At 31.5% G+C, this 21766-nt stretch overlaps 1 protein-coding gene across 1 annotated transcript; it reads left to right on the top strand.

The window, feature by feature from the left end:
- The first annotated feature begins 2364 nt into the window (after positions 1-2364).
- Positions 2365-21743, top strand: LOC133191373 (ETS translocation variant 1-like). Its single transcript, XM_061327129.1, has 10 exons — positions 2365-2486; positions 3930-4020; positions 4940-4987; positions 6216-6287; positions 13033-13312; positions 13610-13857; positions 15207-15272; positions 15373-15474; positions 20860-21059; positions 21246-21743. The coding sequence occupies exons 1-10, from the start codon at positions 2397-2399 to the stop codon at positions 21732-21734; spliced, it is 1686 nt and encodes a 561-aa protein (XP_061183113.1). The 5' UTR covers positions 2365-2396; the 3' UTR covers positions 21735-21743.
- Positions 21744-21766: the final 23 nt, after the last annotated feature.

A 21766-nucleotide genomic window follows, 5' to 3' on the forward strand; every position in this document is an offset into this window, starting at 1 on the left:
TATGTTGCCGCTAGCTATAACCAATATTCTATTTAGAAAGGGTGATATTTTAGCAAGCATCCCTATCATTCATTACAGTGTATTCATAAAAATAATTATTGATTGCTACAAAATTGACAGTTGAATGCTGCATGCAGGAAAAGAAAAAAACGAGAGAGGAAAAAGAAGTTTTCAGGCAAAGCTGATGTTTTTGTGCAAAAGTAGTTTTCATATCACCTGCCTTTCTAACTATTACGTTACAAAGTGTTTAATGCCGGTCGACGGAAAAGACGTTAAAGCGAAGTCTTAAAAATCTCTGTGTAATATTTACTCTCACCGTTAAGATATTGCCAGGTTCGTTATAACAAGCATCGGGGCCCGTCCCACGTGCATCTAGAAGTAACTAGCCAATCAGAGACCTCAGAAGGAGAAGGCAAAGTTAATGATCTGTTTTTAAGGTATCTTAAAGTTTACGAAGATAATCATTGGGATGACTTTGTATTGAATGTGCATTATCGGGGGGAATTATCTATCAGCCACATCGTCTCTTAATCTATCACACAGGTAAGAAAACTCTCTCTGCACGCAAACTGAAATTTTGCACTTTTAATATTAATTCATTGCATTCCCCACTTTAATTTTTTTTTCGGCATTTAGTGAAAATCTTTTTTCTCGTAGATATACGTATACTGGATTTCGGGGGTGGGGGATAATTTATAAGGATATGTGGATTTATCAAAAAGAAAATAATTTTTAAATAGCTGGCCTTATTTGTATATGTACGATAAATAAACAGATTTGCGTTTTTTTATATTTGAAGACTCTTAAAAAATATCAAATTCCACGATATATGTAGCATTGTACGAAAAAAATCAAGTACAATTTTATTTCTGGAAAAATTAGGGATTTCAAATGTTCTAAATGAGGTTGGAATAAAGCTAATAGAAACGTTGTATTTCCTTTCATTTCATAACGAAAAAAAGTAATTAAACACGAAAGCCTTATATGGTTTTAAAAGTCACGTTACAAAGGAATTTTTTTTAAACTCACTTCTGAAATGCAATTGCGAAAAAAGATTGTTAACTAGCATTTTAAATAACTTTTCCTCAATTTTGTTGTGCTTTTATTACAACAAAATTGTTCAATTAAGAATTTTTCTTTCTTTCAGTCATTTATTGTGAACTGATAATTAACTCAATATCGACAAGTTTAGCTACAATATTTGTTTGCACTGTTCGTCAAGTTATATCAACTGTAATCATAGTGTTGACCATTCAATAAATTAATCGGAAGGCGCAGATGCTCTCTTAAACTCCTTGAAAATCACTATATTTTCAGGTATACTGCAACAGTTTTCAACAAGCCATGTAGATTGTCCATCAGGAAATTAATTCTTTGTATACAAAATATCCCAGTTATCATTAATATAAATGTTTTCCTTTTCATTTTAGCATTTACTGAACTTAAGGAAAATATATATTTAATCTTGAAAGAAAAATATCATTCTTTTTCTGTTAATCAGTTATCAGCATTTCTGAAAATAAATAAATAAATAGACAAATAAATAAATAAAAATGAATAAATTTAGGAAATACAATAATCATGGACCATTTATTATCAATAAGAATATGTAAAAATATAGACTAAATTCTATTGAAATCATACATGTACACTTAGACGTTTAAAACAAATTTAAAAAATAAACAATTTAATGAAAAATAAGTAAACATTCATTAGCACGCTTACCTGATTAATATGTGCTAAAAATAACGTGCACAAACACAATCTTACTGTAATACAATTATTCATATTAGCTATATCATGTTTCACACACACTTTAATTAATTACTATTTCCATAATAAGACGTTATAATAAAAGTTTTTTGTAATTCTTTAAATCATCAAAGTTAACAATTAGTCACTTTGTAAACAGTACATCTTTTGAATGATGAAAGCTACATTCCTAAAATACATGAGACGTCGTTAGAATAGCTCTGGAGAGCACGGATGGTGTGATCTACTAGGTAACAAAGATACCCAAAGATAATACCTTTCTTTGTCCGACTTATCCAGTCTGTTCTCTCCTGGTCGACCGTCTTAGAAGACTGAAACTTTTTCATTGCTCTTAATTCTGTTTTTATTCTGGTTCGTATGCAACAGTTTTGAGAGTGGAAGTGTTATTCCAATTTCTCGCCATTTCCTGTCTTTGAGAACTCTTATTCTAGTCTTCTGGAGAGTTTTTCGTTTTATTTCGTTCTGTTGAATTCACTAGACTGAATTCCGATTTTGTGTGTGATTTGGAAATTGGAAAATATTATTTCAGTGTATTTATTACAAGATAAATCTGAAATTCAAATCATTTTAATTCATAACTGGTTTACAGAGCGTTCAAATGTGACTTAAAGTTGATTCGGGCGATGAGTGAAACAAATGCACCATCCGCACCACAAACTGATGTTCAAAACCCTCCGCAGACAGACCAAATAGTCCCAACCATCACCACTGCCGTATGTATGATTATGTTTTTTAAATTTTTATTTTTATTTTTTTTATATTAATTCCAATGAAATCCGTTAGAGATTACCGGATATTACGATTATTAAATAATATTTTAAATATATATTTAATATTTTTTCTTCAAATTAGATAAGCATAATGTTTATAACGTTAAAGTGTTTTGAATCTAGAATAATGTTTAAAAACCTTAGTGAATGTAATTTAAAACTTAAGTATAAGTAGTAATAATATAAATTCTCACTATTGACTGATATACTCATTTTACTGAGGAAATAAAAATGATTGAATCAAGTTACAAGACTTGTGTAAAGATGAGCAAAGAAGATTTTAACGTATTTTGAAATAAAAAGATTTTAATTTAAGTCTATAAAATAAAGGAGATAAAAAAAAAAATTATTTGCACATTGTCTATCAAAAATTCAAATTCTGATTGTCTGTTTTTGTTTGTTTGGTTGTTTTTTTTTTCCTTTCATGTCTTTCAAATTTATGTCGATTAGTATTTTCAAATTGAAAATTATTTGTCATTTTAACTTGTTTGCTCATATTTTATAATATTCCTGACTGTAATGTGAATTTTGGATTAGATATTACATCCAGTACACTTTCTGGAGCTAAGGTCACTATCACTATTTGTTTTAAGGATTTTTCATTTTGTTTCCATGTATATTTTTATCAGGTATTTACTTTGAAAAGAAATAAAAGAATAAGAAATGAATCATTCTGTCCATTATAATGTTAATCTTTCTGTGTAACTGCTTGTTTCTACGATAAAACAGAATAATAATGCTATAGTACACCTGGAATCATACAAACATACTGACGGCTGTAACATCAGGTTTTCTTGATTTGATCGATTCCATCACGTGCATTTTATGTCCAGAAATTTGAAATCTCGTCAGGGACAGATAATTAGTAGTTGTAACAACTCAATTCAATAGTTTCCATTATCTCAGTCTCATTATTGGATATTTTCACATTTGCGGGTCACATGCGCTCAAGTCTCGCGCAACTGGAAGTCGCACGTGCCTTCAGTCCTCATCTTTCAAGAGGTTTTTGAGAGTGATTTGACGCATGTAAAATACGTTTTCATGTTCAGCTGAACAATGACTAACAGTGAGACTAGCGGACAGAACGCATGTGTTTCTGCACATTTAAAGACTGTATAGTTGAAGGGAGAAGCATACGGGTGTTTTCTCTGTCTTTGAAGAATTTTCACTTTGATGCCTTTGTCCGCTGTCCTGATAAGATTAAGTAATCAACATGCTTGGTCAATAAACTTAAGTTAGATGCTCGTCCTTATTTAGAATAAATAATAATGGATTTAAAATAGACAGTTTACAAAGAGGAGGCATCTACAACCATTACAATTCATATCCGATTTTTACCCTCAATCAGTTTTAAATTAATTCAGAAATAGTCAATTCTGTTTTCAGAAAAGGGAAGAGACCGTCTCTAAGGATAAAAATTCAGAGATTAAGAAACTGAAAAGAAAGGGGGAAAACGAACTAGTTCAAGTTTCAGAAGGTAGGTGAAAATGTTTCATGCCCCTTCTCCATGCAGAACTGTTATATTTTGGATATAACAAGTCAGTGCTGTTAATTAAGTTTAATAAATAATCTATATATGGTTAACAATCTTAAATGATTACGATGATGGTAATTTATGTTTCCTTTAAACACATAATATACCTATATATATATATAATCTGTTATAAACAGTTCGTGAATAATTTTACTTTTTTTCACAATAGCAGTTAAAATAAACAAAAGATTAAGTGAAAAACTAATTTATAAAACTAAAGATTTTCATATAGTTCTCAATTAATTTCACGTGATCAAGAACACATCCGGAAGTAGCCTTTTTTAAGCCTAGTAGGGGTAGCGTTGACAGCATTGCAGACTGTGTTGCTATGACAGATATCGGTGCTCGGTCTTGTTCTCCATCCCTCAATCTCGACCTAAGCCTCCCGCAGTCTTTGCAAATAGCTTGTGTTAACAGTTTATGAATATTTCATTCAGCCGCGCTCTGTCTCTCGCGCATCTTTCTAACTGTTTGATTTGTCTACTTTGCGAGCAGCTGTTTAAATGGTCCGACTAAATTAGGCGACAATGCTAATTAGTATTAATTTGGTCTTGTGGGGATCTGATATTGCAAATGAAATTTACAACACATTTTCAACATGGGCTCTTAAAAGGCGCTTCCGGGTGTGACCTTAAATAATGTGCATGGCTTTGCACTTTATTATATAATCATGATGCACTTCTTCAGTTACACAGCATATTTTATATGTAAATACAAATGTCACTATTTCTCTATAATAATGTATGTTAAAGAAACAAACTGTATTATAGCAGTGATACTTCAAAGTATTTGTTTTCATAACATTAACGTGACAGAAACCAGAAGCAAAATCAACCGACATTCTTTTGAAACATTTTTACAGAGCTATTTCAAGACCTTAGCCAGATGCAAGAAGCTTGGTTAGCTGAAGGTATTTCTTATTTTACTTCTGCATATTTTTACATTTTGACACATTGTGTGTTATTATTTATGTGAAAAATAATCTGGCATTTCTGCAACTGACGACATAAAAATATTACAATTAATTAAAAAAATCGTACATATGATATAAATATTATAGGTTTAATACAAAAAAAATCAAAATGAAACATGAAAATAAAATAACAGCTGTAGCCCAAAGTAAAGATTGTAACAGGCAATATAACTATGCAAATGATATTTTAAAAATAGTTTTTTGAAGGAAAAAATGAATATGCAATTGTAATAGGGTGAAATATTTTTTTAAATGAAATATGGACTGAAAATGACCATTATTATCTCAAAACGAGTTTCAATATCTTCGTGAAAATACAGTATAAAAACATCTGATACTCTTTCAACAGAGTTCATTAATTGCTGGAGACATTAATGCCTCTAATACGAACCTTAATCAATATTCAGAAGCCGTTGACACTACTGTTATCTTTTATAGTCCTTTAAAAGGCCAGTCTTGTGATTGCAGGGCAAGTTTGTAGGCTTCGGTTGTCTTTGAAGCAGTGTGGGATCTATACAAAGAGCTCTGTTCGTTTTGAAAAAAAATAACTGCATTTTTAAACAGTACAAACTTATTTCCCATATATAAGTGCATTTTAAATAAATATATTCCAAAAGCCTATATTAGGAACTTTAGGGTGGAGTTTTCTGAATCTCATGCAAACAAAGTCTGCTCCTTTCCATCGTTTCTTTACAGGTCCATGATGGTAACACAATAACTCTAATTTTACAATTCTAAAAATTCAAAAAATTTATTTCAGAAGGATATTTAGTAAAGATGCGTCTCAAAGCCTTTGATTTCATTTGTTTTATGTTTTGGTATATTACGATGAAATTTTGTATGCTTGTTAAACATGTGTATATATTGTTTAAATAAAAATCATGAAAAATTTTGTTGCGTCAGTCCAGGAACTTTTTGATCAGCTCTCGTATCTTTTATGAGAGATATATTTTTGCTGACTGATAATTTCAGCCAAAATAATTTTTTTTAGTTGGCAATATTCAATTACTTTTTTTTCTTTATCATCATATACTTGTAATTTCTTTCAAGCAATTCTCGTGTCACTGTCTCGTGTTACCATTTTTAATAAAATATTTTAATAATTCTTTGAAATGGCCTTTAAAAAGGGGCACTTTTTCATTGGTCGTTTTTTGTGTTGTTTTAGCCAATCACTCGGACGAGGGCGAGCAATACGTGCCCGGATATAATGGTGGCAACAAAGGGGACAGAACTGCAGGTAGGTCAGCTATTACCTACATAACTCGTTTTCCTGACCAATTTCAGTCAATGACAGTGTCTTTATTTTTATTAATGTATAAACATACAACGTAGAGGGAGGTAGAAAAATATAACATATAATATATATAAAACAACAAGCTCATAAAAAGAAGAATACAATGTACATGTTTATGCAATAGTATACAAATTTCATATAGTAAATCAAATAAATTATTTCTATCTATAACTCTTTTGACAATAAACTGATATTTACATAATATTTTCCGTTCTGTACAGTTTAATGTTAAAAAGAGTTGTTTACATTCAATTATATCTAGCCTGTATATGAGATTATAGCTTCTTTTATTTCTTTTTCTGTTCATCAATAAACATAATGAGACTCGTCACCAATTTTAAAAAGATGGCATAATGTACAAACCTTCTGGAAGCACCAATTCATCCCCCAGTTTCAATGGGAGGTTCAAAATCGTTAAGTATAAATCTGCCTAGCAAAATTGCAAATTTTCATAAGATATTTTTCCGGTTTCTTTATAAATTCGATAATTTTTACCCATAGATGAATTATAGATATTTTCCAATTTGAGTATTTTGGTCAACAAGTATCCTTTGAACTTCACTCTAAGTGGAAGATATCCTTTGTCTCATCCATACATAAGACAAGCCACACCAGTATTCAGTTATACTAAATGTGTTTGCATCGTAGACTAATTTACAAGGCACAGATAGACACTATATATATATATATATATATATATATATATATATATATATATATATATATATATATATATATATATATATATGCATTGGATGTTAAATGGTATCGAATATTTTTTGTAAGACATATTTTCGCAACTTGCATAATTGCATAAAAATGCATGTATAAAAACGGTTAGATTTATTAAGTAGTTTTCAAGCCTTTTGTGTGTATGTGTGTTTTCCTTTACCCGTATTTATTTACGGCTAAAGGAAAACTTTATATACCTTTGGCTATTTGTACGGAGAGGATATATATTGGCATTGTCTGTTGCTCAGTCCATTAAAAGATTTTATGAATAAATATTTTTTAAAGTATAAGACTTTTTTTATCAGATGGGTTTTAAATAACTTGCCATGTGAAAGAAAATTAACTTTTATGTAGTTACGTCAGCATGCAGTCAAAGAATTTCAACTAAAAATTGTGAAATGGGGTAAAAAGAAATACCATGTATTAGCCAATCAAGATTAAGAATTTGTCAACTTTTTGGTTGTTTTTACAAATTATCTTAGATTTACACAATGAACTTCACGGACGGGTATATTATACACATTGATAGGGCATACTTGTGGTAGCCGTTTGTATATTTAGTAACTGTCCAGTAATTTATAAATTCAGTAATCCACCCAACGAGCTAACAGTTATCAATCTTGTCCACTTTTTATCATGTTAACTGCTTAATCGTTTAGAAATTACAAGATTACACAGAAATTCTGTTAGGGTGGAGTGTTGTTTACATATCTGTTAAAATTGAGTCTCCCAACCTTTCGCTGGCTGGATAGTGACAAATCATCATCTTCACAGGGTATCACAGTATAATACCACATAGTTTTAAATTAAGTATCTCAAACTTGAATTAAAATGTCCTTCCGTTTTCCCCCCAATTTATCCCACCTTTAAAAATTGTGTTTGCTTCATTTTTATTTTGGGAATGTAATTCTTACAGATTTTAATAATTTTCCAAAAAATAAATAAATAAATAAATAAATAAATAAATAAATAAATAAATAAAGTGCTGCTTCAAATATACAAATATTAGCTTTCATCATTGTTTTTATGAGTCAAACATTTGTTAATTAAGTCCTGAAGAAGAATACGTCATCAAGAATTCGGGACGGCCATTTTAGAGAAATTAATCTTACAAAAGAAAACAAGTCCATGTCTGTTAGTCAATCACAATAATGTCACGATAATCACCTCTGACTTCCACAAATAAGACCCGGGTGGACAGGAGACAAATGGCAGGTAACTAGTGTAAAAACCATCAGCCACTTATAACTATTTTCATAACTTCGATGCCAGCTTTATACCTTAATCTCTGGATATTCCAGAGGTCCCTAGCGTCTATGATATGTTTTGGGTCGTTATAAGGGTATTTATCAGTGGGCATCCTAGGACGGGCAATAGAAGCTGATAAATGGCTGTATCATTGACACCCAGGGCATCAGGTCTCTTGCTAAATCATGGACACAGAATGATAGTCTTTAAATTTGTTTGCTCAGATTAAAATTCTGAGGTTGCTGAGTAATTCTGTAACCTCGCCGTATTGGTTTTGTGCCTGTTGTATAAAGATAAGTGAATATTATATCCATTACAGATGTGATGGAGCCATAAGTGTTTGTTTTATATTCAATAACTCTCATTGATCAATTATATCAATTAAAAAACAAAACAGATTTAGAAGTACCGATTGCTATCAAAAGGTTTTTTTTTTTTTTTTTTAATTTTTTTTTTTTTTTAAAGTTTTGGATTATAATTTACACTTTTCTTATCATTTACTTTTAAAATATCTTTTTATGTTTTGTAAAGTTTGTAAAATGTTTTCAGGCAAGAATATGTGAATTCTTATAACATTTAAGAAACGGTTGCTTCCAAAGTATTTATAATTTTTCTATTAACTATCCCATGACGAAGAAAATTAAAGTTTGTCTGTTGAAGGGTGTATTCACGTTCTATAGAATGAACTACAAACTTTCTCCAGTTCTCACATGTTCACGATACGGTTTGCTAATAATTATTGCTCTTCCATTAAACAACTGTAACACGCGCTGTAGGTATATCACTCAGGGTTAATATACCCTGAAAGTGTCAATAGCCGTACCACCCTAGAGATGAGTAAAGTGGCCTTCGACTCTGTGTTAAATTTGCAGTAAGTTCGGTCTTTTTCTTTTTAAGGATTTTCTCATATTTATCAGCTTTCCAAAAAAAAAAAATTCAAATTAATTTTTTTTTTCAAATGAATTTTGATATTTAATCGAAGTGTTTAAAATATTATTAATAAAAAGCAATGTATAGATAAACAGGTTTTATTTTTCCTTTCTCCTGTTTTTACTCATAAAAATCATACAAATGGAATGTTAAAAATAATATCAACAGAAACACTGGTAAAATCATTAATTCACAGTTCCAAAAAAATTGACAAACCTATAAAGCATTAATTGACATCAAATTCATTCTTAATATCAAGGCGAGTTCCATGACTAATTTCACATAAGCCACATGTCTTTATTAGCCGCTGTTAGGCGGGTTGGTTAGGTCTGTACGTTCTAGAGTGAGTAGGTTTTACGTGCAATAATTGCCTCTCCCTAGCATCTGTTTGGAGAGAGGGAGAGAAACACCTGGGTCAGTGGACACGGTGTGCTGGAACAATTTCTGATGAAGAAACACAAAGGCTGCTAAAACGGATTTTTTGCATCATATTTTTGTGAAACTTTGTGTATCCGATTCTGATCACTCGCCCCACTGCCGACCATTACTCAGACTACAGTCTTTGTTTTTGTAACGTTTATATATCTTTTATAAGAAATATGAAGATAACGAACAGTATTCAATCTCAAAAGTCCAATGAAACAATACAAATTTGGAGCAGAGCAAACACGGACCTCAAAATTTAGAGGTGGGATCAGGTGCCGTGGAGGAGTGAGCATCTCCTGCCGACCGGTCACACCCGCCGTGCACTCCTTGTCATGACCGGAACACAAAACGTAAAAATCCGTAGACAGTTCAGTGTATAAATAATTATATATGATCCTAATTGTATTTCTAACGATGATTTATTTCTGAGATTGAATAGAATACCAAGCAATCTTTTTTTCTTGAAATGAAAAAAATAATTTAGATAAATTCCATTGTCCAAGCCATTAAAACTAATAATATTTTTTAATGTTGATTAAAGGTTATTTACAGATTGTATTTAGAAATAGTATAAGAAATTATTTTTTTCAGTAAGACAGAAATATATGTACAAATGCAATTAATTAATTTAATCTCTTTTGTAAAAGAAAATATGTTATATATGCTAAAGTGACATAATTATATATATAGGCCAAATTGGCCGGGTGTAATGTAAATTTGTTTCTTTTGTAATTACTATTGTATTTGTATATACACTATAATAAAATATTTACTTACTTACTAAAAAGAAATTTACGAATTAAGAGTGCCAAAGATATTGAAGAAAAAATTATTTTGTGGAGTACACATTTCCTTAAGTAAATGAGTGTTAAAATGATACACATATGAAATCGGCAAAATGCAATGAATGTTTTAGATCTTCAAATTTTATTCCCAAGAACATTTTTTCTTCGCTAGATCTTATTATACTACGGTAATCGACAAACATCACGCGAATCCGTTTTAAAAATTTCTACTAGGATACACATGAGTAACTGCTGTAATCTGAAGACAATATTGTACACGAAAATTAAATAAATGAATATATGTGCTTCTTTCTAAAAAAAAAAAAATAAATAAAAACAATATTCTCGCTCAGATTCATTTTGAAAAAAAAGTTACCCTCAAATTGGTCTTACTCATAAAATTGATGATATAAATCTACAAAAAGAAAAGAAAAACCAACAATATAAATGTCTGATGTCTTGGAGTACAAATAAAGGCCCTATTTGATCGAACATTGGGATCGACAAATATCGTTTTGATGTATTCCTTTCCTCAGAAAATCTCGCAGGCAGAAACTATATGATCTGTCCCATAAATTATTCACTCGCAGTAGAAAGCAAATAAGGCAAATGATGGTGGTCTTTAGCAGCCTAGCCAGCTCCTCTGAAGTGTCTGTCAATCAGAGTCCGCTCAATTATCGCTTGTCTCCAGGGCTCTCATTTAGTCCTATTGGAGTGTGTATGTCGTCACTCTTCGCTGTAAGCAGGTGGACAGACAAACACATTTCTTGCATTTTTATGACAATTTTTGCAATATCATTTACAGTTTATTCTAGAAATGGCACCATAAATATCACCTCTTGTATTGTATACAGTATCGCCTTGTTCATTATTGTGCAGATATATGTCAGTAACTGGCGTCAAGTCATAAAAGAACTTAAGTGAAAGGGAACTTCTTTTCTTTTCGTGAACAAATAAATCAATGAATCTATACTCCTTGAAAATAAAGAATAAATACATGATATCACTTAGTTAGATGTGTATATAAACAAACACTGCAAATCATACTGAATAGTCTAGTACTCGAAATACATTGATTAAAATCGTTTACATATTGACTAGTAGATAAAAAATTATTAACATAAGACTGAGTCCTACAACATAAATAATTTACAATTTAAATTAATTAACAATTAAAAATTTGACAATTATTTCACCCAAATATACTCATAATGGTGAAACACATCAGTCTTACATATTATCCAATATACCTTCATTTAAAATCTTAAGTTACTTAGTTAGTTTAAAATTCACATCATGTTTCTCTTTTTAACCATTATTTGATTGTTTTGCCTGGTGTTTTTAAAATGAAATTCTTCAGCCCTATCAATTTCTGATTCTGATTGTTGAACTTGAATATATATATATATATATATATATATATATATATATATATATATATATATATATATATATATATATATATATATATATATATATATATATATACAGAGAGAGAGAGAGAGAGAGAGAGAAAGAGAGAGAGAGAGATTTCAAGTTCAACAATCAGAATCAGAAATTGATAGGGCTGAAGAATTTCATTTTAAAAACACCAAGCAAAACAATCAAATAATGGTTAAAAAGAGAAACATGATGTGAATTTAAAACTAAACAAATTGTACCAAATGGAATTTGTATGAACGGATATTTAACATTGTCTTTGATCAGCATCTTTGGATAAGATTACAGTCGATTTTAAAATCTATTGTAAGACAATAAATTGACCAAATGTCAACTCCGATGGCTGAAGATACCTTCGTGAAATTAAATTCCCAAATTACTGGTCTATTAATGCACAGATATTGTTGGGTTTTCATATTGTCTGCCTTAAGTAATGCAGATATTTAATCATCGTGCTCCAGGACTAAACACGCAAAGTTCTTGAATGTTTTCATCAAGGGACAATAACTGTTATCGAGAATGAAAAGAATTAGGAAGATTGCTCTTTTTGGAGACGCAAATTGCCAAGGTATTATTCATCGAGTATACGACAAGATATTCCATACAGATTACTGCCAATATTCCGTGCCTCAAAAATACCTGCGTGCCAGAAATTAATTACCCTGATTTGTTCTAAACATCTTTATAGATTTGGGTCTTATTTTTATGTGGATTTGAGTCGAATGAATTATGGCAGTTTTTGTGATGTAAAATTTTACAGATAGTTTTGTATTTTCCTCCTTCAAGTGCATCACTCAGCCATATGGCATTAAAAGCTGATAACAGATCAGCTTGTTTTACATAACAAGTGTTCATGGCAATGTTTTTACTTTGATGTTTTACAAATTTTGACAGTGTTGATGTATCATTATTTGAAAATCTAACTATCTATTTTATAATAAGTTTTGAATAATTGTTAAAATAAATGCACAATAATTTTGGCAAAATGTTGACACTAAGAATTATATTCTGATTCAGTTTTAAATGTAAATAAATGTAAACTTTTGCTTATATATATATATATATATATATATATATATATATATATATATATATATATATATATATATATATATATACCCTCCTAGGCCCTTATCCGAAGCCAAAATGTGAAAAGATGATGAACTGTGACAAGCACTGCCTCACAAACCAACAGAAACAAACAACCAAGTATGATTTCCCAGACAAACGATTCATCGGAAGTCCTTGTCAACCACCATCATCTCCTAGCAGTTCTCTGAGTTCTAGTACTTCCGGTAAAGACAACAGTCAGTCACCGTTGACGTGTGAGAAGGAGCTCACGGCGCCCCATACATCGTATGCAATGACGGCTAATGCAAATTCCTGTAGCTACCCCTACACAAATCGGTAATGGTTTTACCCTGACATACGGAATATGCAAAGATAAATATTCCTTCTGTATAAGTCGAGTATTATCATACAAAGGAACTTGACAAACTGTTTTAATCAAACAAATTAAAATGACATTAATATCAGCTGTTTTATTCTTAAAACAGGTTTCTTGTTGGTTCAAAATTGTCTTTGTTTAGGTTCTTCCTACTTGCAGTTATATTTTGCACTTGTAGGTTAGTTCTGAATGTTTATCACATTTCTGAAAGATTGAAATTTTTTAAAAGACTTTTAATTGATTTTTTTTTCTGATAGATACTCCAAATTTCGGAGATCTCATTCAGAATCCGAACAGAACTTCCTGTCATCTGACAGTCACTCCGGTTACCCTCGGTTTGTTTCCTCGCCTTATGCACACCCATTTTTCAAACAAGACTTTCGAGAGCGACCGTACGACATGGGACAATTCCCTCGAAATCACAGCTACCAACAGACGACGACCGTCCCATCACATCACGTGACCATCAAACAGGAACCAAAAGACCAAGGTTTCGAAACGAACGGTACGTTAAGGAATTTTGATATTTACTTCAGTACTTCGTTGTATTTCGTTATTATGATAAAAAATACCTTTTTAGCTCAAGTGAAGGCTCCAATGAGCATTTCTGTTAGAAAATTTTCCGTTGTCTGTCGATATTGTTGTCGTTGTCGTCGTCTGTGTCGTTGCAAGCTTTTCTAATTTTCCTTTTCATCTCCATGCAGAACCAATGGGCCCATTTCAACCAAACTTCCCATGAAGATTCTTGGATAAAGGGGATCTAAGTACTTTAAAATGAAGGGCCACGTCCTCCTTCAATGGGAGATAATTAAGAATTATTGAAAATTTAATGACATCTTTGAAAAATCCTTTTTCTCAGGATATACTGGATCAGAAAAAAGGATACTTTTGTGAAAGCTCTTTTACAAAGTGTAGATTCAAGTTTGTTCAACTTATGACACCCGGGGGAAGGGTGGGGTTACAAAGGCGGTCAAATTTTTACATAGGAAAATGTTTAAATTTCCAACAACAAAAAAACTTTTACTACCAGAAGCAGTGTATTTTCATAGACATTTCTTCGTTTTCTTTGAGTATGTTTTCTTTATCATATTTTAAGAAAGGTCATTTGTGTAATTACACACAACTCTATACGTTTCTTAACATCAACGATTTTTTTAGGGAAAAAGATCTGGTTACAGACTCATATTTGGAAACGAGTAAATAAGGACATAAATCCTAGACATTTTTCAGATCTTTGAGTGATAAAAAAATGTGTGGTTGAAATCTGAATATAGAAATATAAATTTTGTATTCCAGTTTTGAAAATGTATGCTTTCCATGAAATATTCTGGGGAAAAGGTGACATTTCATATTTCACAATTAAGGATGTTTTGATCGAATTCAATTACCTTACCAAGAAATAACCGTTCAATGAAGTAACTGTCTGAGATGATTCTTATGTGTTTTTGGGCTTGTTTCTTCTTGCATCTGTTCAGCACACCTGAAAGTTTCTTCTTTTACGACTATCAATAGTACTGAGATTACCAGTGCCTTGTTAATGTCTTTATGAAATGAGGTAAAATAATCAACCATTGTTCCAGAAGAAGTATCATGAAATCTTTACAATTTTGTGACACCCCCCTTTTTGTTAATAACACATTGAACTGTAGCAGAATAGAAATATTTGTAGTCATCAAAAGACATTGATGTAAGTTTTCTTATACTTTTATTTATTTCACTTAATAATTTTCTGCTAATATGACAAAACAGAAAGGACAGCAATTGTGTACTTAATTTTTTCACAAAATAGTTATTTGATAAGGTTAATTATATATCAACAATTTACAATCAAGATGATCTGATTTGACTTTTTAGTGGAGCGATATCCAGCATGTAACGGCTTTACAAGGCCAGACATAAGACATGGCAGTCCTCAAGAAGGTACAGGAAGAGATTCATCAATTTGCACTTCTGAGAAAAAAGTATGAAAATATTTACTAAGCTTGGACTTTAGTAGTGTAAATGATATTTTATTTTTCAGTAGGGTTTCCCTGTCCATATCAGAATGCCATGAGGTTTTTCTGCCAAGAAGATTCCACTTACTTAGACCGCATCAGAGAAAAGCACAGAGAAAGATGGGAAGGTAGGAAAACTTCAAAGGGACTACTATAATAAATTCATACCTCAGTTATTGAAATATACTTTATATCTTGCATTTCCCCGGAGTGCCGGTAAATAATCATCAAATTTTAAAAATTTACTTCTGTCAATATGGAATTACAAGTAGCCAAGAGCAGAAGTGATTTAGTTATTCAAAGCACAAGCAGACAGTTGATCTTTGATTTCTCGGTCTAATTTAATTGTCGCTTATGTCCATGGGAACTCAATCAAGACGTCCCTTATATCACCTAAAAACTAATTCAATTCAATTACATTGCTAGATGCAGCCTTCTAAAGGGGATCAACAAGGCTATTTCTCGGTCTTAGGACTGATCCTACGCCTTATTTACTTGACCACTGTGATCTCATCAAGTTTTCTCCGAGAAAAGTCAGTTCGCAAATCCCGAATCAAGCTTTTATAATCAAAGCTTTCATTTGGTGATTAAATTAGTTCATTTGAACCTCAACAGTCAAAACAAACTTATTTTCGATGTAATACTTCTCATCTTGTTATGATGGAGAAAAAGAAATGTGCAATATGAAGAACAGAAAAAAACCGATTAAAAACCTTTCCAAAAAAGGTCAGCTCATTGCATTGTGCATCATAATCGTTCTGTAAATCAATGAAAGGGAAATGCATAATTCATTTTCTCGAAGAACTGGCTTAATGACGCTGTCACAGTCTTTGTGATACATTTGTCATGAACACAGTGTCGTTCAATGTTGTTCCATTCTCGGTTGCATTTTCCATCTTTTCACAATAATTAAGAAACACGATGTATTCGACAAGCTATATCAGTTTCTTTCCAAAAATCAGAGAAAATTGAGATTTGCTGAGGTAATGCTGATGCATAAAAAAACATATTCATAATATTATTATCTGAAATGCTGAAAAACTGAATACAGAATTTGAAACAGTATAAGAAAATTTACAACACGGCTTTCACAACTTTTACGTATCAAATTTGCAAACGTTTCTGTGAAAGTCACACACTTAGGGTTTATTCGACTTTAATATGCAGTTTACTGAAATAAAACGCATTAAAAAAATTGAAAGACTTGACAAGACAAAGAAAATTGTCATGATGTTCTCATGGTAGAGTGACAAGTTAGCTTTGTAAAGATAAAACAGGAAAAGTCAAACATATTTCCAAGGTACAGGTGGAAAGGTAACGCCACTTCACTAGCCTCTTCCTTTACTCCTCACCAAAATATTAACTGCAGTGAAGGAGAAACTTCAGGAGTACTGTACAGCAATATATTCAAAAAGTGGTGTTAATCAGATTTGGATATTAAAAAAAACTCCAAGGAACTTTTAGAAAATTTGAAATCACAAATTGTTACCAAAAACGTTAGCATCAAAACCTGAGACTTTTCAACACTTTATACAACTATTCCCCACGATAATTTAAAGACCAGGGCAACTGTTTTTTCAATAAAAATGGAATTCGTAAATTTACTTACCTTGTCAATGGTCATTTGTAAAATTATTTTGTTAAAAACATTCTGATATTGTGATTCTGCACACAAGTACTCTAAAGTTGATATTAAAAGGTGCTTCTGATTGACAATATCTATGTAGTTTTTGGAGACAAGTTGTTAAAATTCCCATTGGGTACTAACTGCGCTATGTTATTAGCAGACCTGTTTTTATATTCACATGAAGCACAATTTATTCAAAAACATCTTCATGAAAAAGAGTTTTTTCCTGTGGCCTTCAATTCGACATTTAGATATATCTACGACGTTTTATCAATTAACAATATTCATTTTCATTCCTAACTTTATTCGATTTATCCCTTGAACTCGAAATAAAAGACACCACAGAGTCTGACACATCTGTTTTATAATTTGGATATATTTTACTAGGGAAAGACATTAATGGCAAACTAAAAACTAAACTTTATGATAAACGTGATAGCTTCAACTTCCCTCATTTATTCAGCAATATACAATTATCACCTGTATATAGAGTATATGTCTCCCGGTTATTTCGATACGGAACAATTTCTAAAACGATACAAAAATAAGTTGATGATACAAGGCTATCGAGAGTTTCGTTTAAAGTCAACATGTCGCAAATTCTATGGTCGATACAATGACCTTGTTAGCAAATACAATCTATTGTTAGGTTGAAAATTGACTGACGTTTTTCATACAAAAACCATTATTTTCACACCTAATTGTCGACGGATTTTTTTCCGTTTTTTTCCCAATCATGACAAGGAGCACACGGCGGGTGTGACAGGTCGACAGGGGATGCTCTCTCCTCCATGGTACCTGATCCCACCCCTGATATTTTTAGAGGTCCGTGTTTGTTCTGATTTCAATTGGTATTGTTCTATTGGACTTTTGAGAATTACTGTTCGTTATCTTCATATTTCATTATTTTATGAAACTGACACTGATCGTTTCAAATTATTATTCAGGAAATTATTCTATATTTTTCTGGTAATACAACGCCTTAATAAACTCAAAGAACTATATAACTTTTAAAGAAAAATGTTAATGAAAGATATTTCCAGTTGAATCGGAACAGTGATATTAGTTGAAGGATTTAATAATCTTTAATTCAATTTGTGTGTATCTTTAAAAATTATAGTACAAATTGAGTTTCCCAGAAAATGTGCACTTACGATACTAGCTATGGGCTAGTATTTACAAAAATGCTGTTAAATTGTTTATATATATGTATATATATAGAGAGAGAGAGAGGCGAGGGTTGACCAGAAAAAGCGTGGACAAAGCATTTTTATTGAAAAATAAGGCGCGCCAAGCTTCGGGAAATGTTTATTTATTATTTGAGGACATCTTAAACATGTTAAATATGTTGATAAAATATGTATACACAAATATAGGGATTTTAGGGTGTTGATTATTTTTAACTCTAGACTCTCTCTTTCTCTCTATCTTTCTCTCATATATATATATATATATATATATAGAGAGAGAGAGAGAGAGAGAGAGAGAGAGAGAGAGAGAGGTAATTTGACTGGTCGTGGCTAAGGCCCTCTTTTTTGAGCAAAATGTAACGTTATTTAGCAGACTTTTGATATTTATGATTAAAGCTTAAAAGAAAATGGAAGAAAAAAAAAGAAAATGTTACGAATGATCGGTCTAGATTATTCAGTTTATTAAAGCTAGAGAAAAACGTTGCATATTACGAAAATTTTCTGAGTAGTATTATTGCATACGGCAAGATAGGATTAAAGATAAGTGACCGATTTTATTGGAGTTCGGTGTATATCAGATAGATAATTGAATTCAGTGTTCTCAACGAATATAATTAAAATCAGACTGATGAATTGACAAGGATGGAAATAAATAAAAAATCTTCAATAGTATTCCTAGAAACGAAGAACAGCAGACGACAGCCTGTTCTCCTTCCTGCTATTGTAAATATCGTATGTAATGAAAAAAGATCATTTCATTCAGCAAAAAAAAGGCTAATATAGGTACAACTAATACATATTTTAAACATAAAGTAACAATAAAAGCTAGTTTTTGATCAAGTTTAGCAAGCAGAGAATTAATTACATTTTCTGGGAAAGACATAAAACCCTTTCAAGCGCCAGTACTTGATTTGAAACGGGATTAATCATTATTCAAGTATATCATAAACTAGGTTTTTAATTTGCGATTTTTACCGTAATTGACGTTTTCAGCCACCCGATGTTGCTTGCAAAGTCTTGCTTCAGATATCACAATGGTTTAATAGTCGTGTTTAGAGGGTATAATTACCTTTTCTAAAGTTTCAAAGAAACCAATTAGCGTTATCAATGGCAAAGGGTACTCTTACAAGAAGTTTGTATCACATATAATCCAAAATTGGCCCATCTTGGGAGTGAATTAATCTGACAGAGTTTTCATTTTCGTTTGTATGTCTTCTAGTGATTGGTATTAGTGAGGGTTTTGTTATAAGATACTAGCTAATCGTACTGGGAGCTGGAGCTGGAAGACTTAGAATACGATACAAGGTGTCGTCTGTATGTGACGTAGATTTTCCATGAAAACAGACGATCGGTTCTTGTTCCAAGAGATAAATGGCAAGCCGCGAGAAAATGTAACTTAACACACAAAAATGAAATTTTTCCTTGTGTAACAAAATATTTTACTCATTAAAATGAATAAACTTACCACAGTATTTTATTTTTTTTTTCCATTTCTTATGAGAACAGGATATAGTAAATGTGTTACACAACACTAAGTCTTTCGAAAGCAGAAGTATGCCTCAAATTAAAACTCGTAACAAATAAGGTAATACATGTACTTGTCTTTATCAATCAGTCGTCAGTAACTACAGAGGGACTGATCAGAGTGCCAAATTTCTAGCTATAGGGTATTTGTCCGCCTCTCTGTCAGTCTATATCTTTGTGTTTTTTTCATTGGAACTACCGATCGATGTCGATATTCATTTTTTTTGTTCAAATATACATGTATATGTAAAGGATATTCTATATTTTGTACCTTGGAAATGGCATTTATTTCACGAGCGAGACAGGATTTCTTTCATATTTGCACGAGTTCCATATACAACTATAAAATGTTGAATTTTTTTGTTTATTACATTTTCTTTGATATCTCATTTTGTAACACAATGTCGTTGGCTATGAAGTCATAGTTGAACGGTTTATGAGACAGATATTGACAAGAATTTGAAGACGTTTGGCACTTTTAGTCTGTGTCAGGACCTTATTTACTATCGCTATTTTATAACAGGGAATGTTTGCTTTATAACACTCATCGTGAAAGGAATGAAATTATCGAGTTTTGCCGCACTTTGACATTTTTCACTTTAAAAGATATCACCTTCAAAAATATAACTTTTTTCAAGGATAAATTACAGTATTTCACTGTTGAAAATGTAATAAACTAGAATATTCCACTCTTTAACAGATTTTATCCACAATCAATCATTCAATATAAAGTTGAGATAAGACATATATTTTCCTGTTTATTCTTATTTGGACTGAGGACAACTTTGTTATGATTAAAATTATAATTCCTTAACAACATATCCCGTAAACTGTTACAAAGTGCCACTCACCCTCTCTAGATCACATTTCTGAATCTGAAACTTTGTTTGAAAATTCTTCTTTTGCTCAAGGCAGCTTAAATGATAACGACTTAAATTTTGTCGACAAAGTTCATGATTACAAACAATATACCGGAAGTAGTAATGAGGAACCAAAGTTGCATTAAATAGCAACAAAAACAAGAGTTTATTTAAAGAAGATGATACAACAAAGAGCAATGAAAGACTTGTTTTTTCATTTGTGAATATATGTATAGTGACAAACATATTTGTTTTGGAATGTTTATGGAAAACATTTGTTTTGTAAACATTTTTAATTTTGTTAATTTGTAGGTATGGATATAAAGGCAGAGTTATACAGGGACTTCTACTTTGACCGATTTCACAGAGAGGGTCAGCCCCCCACCTACCAGAGGAGAGGGTCACTACAGCTCTGGCAGTTTTTAGTCGCCCTCTTGGACGACCCCGCCAATTCTGCTTTCATCGCTTGGACTGGACGGGGGCTTGAATTCAAGCTTATAGAACCAGAAGAGGTAAATATAATATTATTTTGATTTCTGAGATTTTTACATGTATGTTCTGTTACAAACAAATGTACACTTGCCTAGTTCGTTTTCAGTTTGAATGTTTAACATTTCAAAATATGAAATATTTAATGATTCTGTCTTTTAAAAATGATTAAATAATATGTACTGGTATTTCAAAATGACATTTTGCAGGTTGCAAGACGTTGGGGGTTACAAAAAAACAGACCCGCTATGAATTATGATAAATTAAGCAGATCACTGCGCTATTACTATGAAAAAGGAATAATGCAGAAGGTAGCAGGAGAAAGATACGTGTACAAATTCGTTTGTGACCCAGAGGCACTCTTTACTATGGCTTTTCCTGATAATCATAGACCAATACTGAAAACAGACTGTTATTCAGAAGAGTTTTACCGAGGTTCAAACCAACCAATGGACAACCAAACAATGACATTTGAACAAACAAATGCTAATCACATGTCAAGTCATATGACCGGTCACATGACACCTAGTCCGTTTACGTCAAATCATCCCGTGCCAATGCACGGTCTTAATATGATTTCTTCACCTACATCACCAACTTCTAATATGCAGAGTATGGAGCAGCACCGCCTACAATACATGCACGGCATGCAAAGAATGTATAATACAGGACCTTATCTGGAAAACTGTGTGTACTAACAACGAACCAACTACATACATCCATTCAACAA

This window comes from Saccostrea echinata, unplaced genomic scaffold, assembly GCF_033153115.1.
Source record: "Saccostrea echinata isolate AGI-Se365-2 ecotype Australia unplaced genomic scaffold, CSIRO_AGI_Sech_v1 ptg000023l, whole genome shotgun sequence".
NCBI classification, from domain to species: domain Eukaryota; kingdom Metazoa; phylum Mollusca; class Bivalvia; order Ostreida; family Ostreidae; genus Saccostrea; species Saccostrea echinata.

Coding starts and splice junctions, on each gene's coding strand:
- LOC133191373 (XM_061327129.1), top strand. CDS start 2,397: ATGAGTGAAACAAATGCACCATCCGCACCACAAACTGATGTTCAAAAC. Junction 15,273..15,372: donor ACATGGCAGTCCTCAAGAAG/GTACAGGAAGAG, acceptor TTTATTTTTCAG/TAGGGTTTCCCTGTCCATAT. Junction 21,060..21,245: donor AGCTTATAGAACCAGAAGAG/GTAAATATAATA, acceptor GACATTTTGCAG/GTTGCAAGACGTTGGGGGTT.